Source organism: Dendropsophus ebraccatus, chromosome 5 (assembly GCF_027789765.1).
Source record: "Dendropsophus ebraccatus isolate aDenEbr1 chromosome 5, aDenEbr1.pat, whole genome shotgun sequence".
NCBI classification, from domain to species: Eukaryota; Metazoa; Chordata; class Amphibia; order Anura; family Hylidae; genus Dendropsophus; species Dendropsophus ebraccatus.
Window position 1 is genome coordinate 87,122 of NC_091458.1, and position 4,189 is coordinate 91,310.

Here is a 4,189-nt window from a genome sequence, read left to right on the forward strand (position 1 = left end):
TTGACAATAACACAGTGCACCGCCCAGGGCACAAGCCTATCATTATGGCGGCTTTTTAATAAGCAGCTGTAAAGTTTTAGTAATTTGGAAGGTGTGGAGTTACTTGTGGCAATGACTGAAATGCCAGGCCAGCACCCTATACCAATAAAAATCCAATGACAGGCTATGTGGTACCCCAGAATGTGGACAAACCCATGAGCCGTGTATAAAAGGGGACAGTGTCTTTACTCAGCACCAGTCTCCCACCAGCCTCCACTGCACTCAGCCTTCTCTGTCCTTGCCATGGCTCACCAGACCAGCCGCAGCAGCTACAAGAATTTCAGCTCTTCTTCTCTGCCAAGGAGTGGTGGCAGGATGGCCATGAGCTCCGCAAGAAGCCACAGTGGCTCCAGGCTGCAGCAGTCCCACTACAGCAGGAGCGCCTACAACGTTGGAGGAACAAGGAACATCTCTGTTGCAAGTTGTAACACTGGGATGAGCGGATATGGCACCGCATACGGCTCAGGCAGGTCTGGTCTTGGTGCTGGATTCTCATGCGCAGGTTTTCCGTCAGGTGGATTTGGAAACATTACAAATGTAACCATCAACCAGAGTCTTCTGACCCCCCTGAACCTGGAGATTGATCCAAACATCCAGAAAGTACGGGCAGAAGAGAAGGAACAGATCAAGACACTAAATAACAAATTTGCTTCTTTCATTGACAAGGTAAGTACACACACATAACTGACATGAAGGGCACACAGGGGGCCAGTTGTACTGCTCTATAGTTATAGGGGATTTGTTCTCTTGGCCTGACACCCAAGTATTAAATCAAGGTGGCCTTCTAGTAACCGTGAATATCACATATCCTTCCATGTAGGGGTTGAAGTGACTCTCCTTGGTGCACTTGGGACGACTTCTCCTTGGTAGGCCTCCTCTTTCACCTAGGTTCTTCTGTAGAAGAATTCTGCATATCTTTCTAACCTCATGACCATTATTCTTTCCATTCAGTTGTCTTTAATAGATAAGTATTATATCCTACAGAATAGGATATAATACTTATCTACACATTGGATTTTCTAGGTGAGATTCTTAGAACAACAAAATAAAATGCTGGAGACCAAATGGGCTTTTCTACAAGAACAAAAAACCGCAGAAAGCCACATCGAGCCACTTTTTGAGTCCTACATCACCAACCTCCGAAGGCAGCTGGATTCTTTTGTGTGTGAGAAGTCGCGTCTTGAAGGAGAGAAGAGGACACTGGAAGAATTAGTGGAGGACTTCAAGAAAAAGTAAGACAATGCCATGAATGCTAACACAATATGTTATCACCTGAGTATCTAATCCTCACTTTTTCATAGGTACGAAGATGAACTCAACAAGCGCACTGAGGCAGAAAACCAATTTGTAGTACTGAAAAGGGTAAGAGCTTCCCATGATCACTGGGGGTGGGCTGGGGGCTACTATCAGGGTAACACAGTGTCTCCTATTTACTGTATGATGGGGCTTTCAGGATGTTGATGCTGCTTTCATGAGCAAGACAGATCTACAGTCAAAGGTCGATTCCTTGACCGACGAGATCAACTTCACCAGAGCCATTTATGAGATGGTAAGTTTCCATTTATACAGACCTCTATCACCATCAGACAGTTAGAAGTGACTCAACTCATGGTGACTCAAAAATGGTGCTGTATATGGAGGAGCTGCCTTGGGGTATAGTTTCCATCTTTACTCACAGACTAGATCTTTGGATCAAGCTGATGTCTTTCTCAGGTCCTTACATGGACTCCAGGAGATCAGATCGATCCCTATAAAGGAGACTGCAGCACTTCCATATAAACAATGAGTGCTGAGGTGATTGGAGTTTACTCTATGGTGCACATTCTATCATATAAGATCTCACCTTATACTACATGAGTTGTAAAGCCTCTCCCCAAGATGGCAGCTCCTGATCTGGACACTCCACGTGTATAGCCTCTCGTCTTCTATAGCTCCAACCCTTTAGCACTATGAATTGTGGGTGATTTCACTCTACAGTTAGGCTCTCACCCGTTGCAGAGCAGCCCCATATCTACAATAGATTCCTGTGAGACAATGTCAGATGTGGGTAGGGGGTCATCATCTCGGACCACCCCTTTAGAAGGTGGGGGGGGGGAGAGATTATCATCTCGGACCACCCTTTAGAAGGGAGGGTTATCATCTAGGACCACCCCTTTAGAAGGTGGGGGGGGGGGGAGATTATCATCTCGGACCACCCTTTAGAAGGGAGGGTTATCATCTAGGACCACCCCTTTAGAAGGCCTTCAATGCAATTTCACTCTGTTTCTTGCATTTTACATTTTACTTAATTTTTCCTCTATAGGAAATATGTCAACTTGAAACTCAGATCTCTAACACCTCGGTTATTGTGTCCATGGATAACAGCCGAGACCTGGACATGGAGTGCATAATTTCTGAGGTCAAAGCTCAATATGAGGAGATTGCCAAGAACAGCAGAGCTGAGGCTGAATCCTGGTATCAGTCCAAGGTGAGTGCAGAGATGTTCCCTCAGAGGCTGTAGGGTTCAGAATGCAACATGCAGAGCTGGGTAACATACAGCATTCTCTCCTCCAGTATGAAGAGCTGCAGAATACAGCTGGGAAGCACGGAGATGATCTGAGGAACATCAAGAACGAAATCGCTGATCTTAACCGTCATATTAACAGGCTGAAGGGAGAGATCGAAAATGCAAACGCTCAGGTGACTGAACGGGTCCCACTTGCCTATTACAGAAACATTTATCCTCCATGTGAAAAACATTTGGTAGATTTCAGAATTCTGAAGGAATTTGGTCACTGTTACTTCCTCGGAACAGATGACACCTGTGTTTCCCGTAAATGCCTAAACAATAATGCTTCTATTCACGTTTTTAGAAAGCCAAACTAGAGGCCGCTATAGCTGAAGCCGAGGAACGCGGGGAGCTGGCTGTCAAGGATGCCAAGGAGAAACTGGCCAGTCTGGAGGAGGCTCTACAGAAGGCAAAGCAAGACATGGCTCGCCAACTGAGAGAGTACCAAGAACTGATGAATGTTAAGCTGGCACTGGACCTCGAGATTGCCACCTACCGGAAACTACTGGAAGGAGAGGAGCACTGGTAACCAGATAACTTACAGAAGATCTAATAGTCAAAGCTTATGTAGCTGCCCATTGTGGGCAGGAGATGTATCACTGTCATTTACTTTCATGGACCCCACAGATCTTCGGACTTGTGTCCACCTGACCAATCAGGAGGTTGTGATAGCGACAGTCATTCTTTAATCTCTGCTAGAATTAGATCTAAATGGTTTCTATATGTTCTGACATCTTCCACAAGCTGAAGACACTAAACCATCTTATTTATTTTGCAGGATTTCCGGGGAATGTACTGGCCCTGTTCAGATTTGTAAGTATTATCAGCGCATTGTCATGTCTATTTTGTGCTTTACTGCTGTTACCATTCATAAGTAATTTGTAAAACTCTTGAACTTTTCAGCTGTTGTCACATCCTCTGGGGCCAGCTCCATCGGTGGCATGCATCGTGAAGCAGGAGGGATAAGCTCTGGTGGGGTCAGCGGAGGGATAAGCTCTGGTGGGGTCAGCGGAGGGATAAGCTCTGGTGGGGTCAGCGGAGGGATGACCAGTGGACGCTTCACTGGAGGAGCTAATTCTAACACCGGAAGAGGTTACGGCTCCAGCCCAGGATACTCCTCTGGAAGCAGCTCAACTGTGACCACAACTAGAACCTCCACCTCAACTACCAGAAAAATGTAATCCTGTATTGTCTTCAAATGAATGAATAAAGAGAATTTCTGACTAGCAAATATTGGCTTTCCTTACACTGCATATCTGCATGGTAAAACAGGAACCAGGCCTAATTAGTGGCCCTTACCTATTCTGAGGTCATGGCATATCTTATATAGGTACCTTTGCATTATGTGTACAATGACCATAAGAAAGAATCTACAGAGCTGTCAGGACATAATGGTAATGGAGGGTTCTGGTTTGGGACTAGATATCCCTCTGCAAAACAGAACCAAGGGGCTAGACTGGGCCCCACCTCAAGGGAGATTCCTTCACAGCAGGTCAAGCACAAACCAAGACCCAGATTCCTAACTCCGTAATTATACAACATAGTAACAGCGATCATTCAGCGAACATCCTAATCCCTTGGGGCACTCATGACCGTCCATTA

At 45.7% G+C, this 4,189-nt stretch overlaps 1 protein-coding gene across 1 annotated transcript; it reads left to right on the forward strand.

Annotated features, from left to right (window-relative positions):
• The first annotated feature begins 223 nt into the window (after positions 1–223).
• On the forward strand, positions 224–3,818 carry LOC138792170 (keratin, type II cytoskeletal cochleal-like). Its single transcript, XM_069969274.1, has 9 exons — positions 224–705; positions 1,063–1,271; positions 1,341–1,401; positions 1,493–1,588; positions 2,342–2,506; positions 2,593–2,718; positions 2,892–3,112; positions 3,366–3,400; positions 3,491–3,818. The coding sequence occupies exons 1-9, from the start codon at positions 283–285 to the stop codon at positions 3,766–3,768; spliced, it is 1,614 nt and encodes a 537-aa protein (XP_069825375.1). The 5' UTR covers positions 224–282; the 3' UTR covers positions 3,769–3,818.
• Positions 3,819–4,189: the final 371 nt, after the last annotated feature.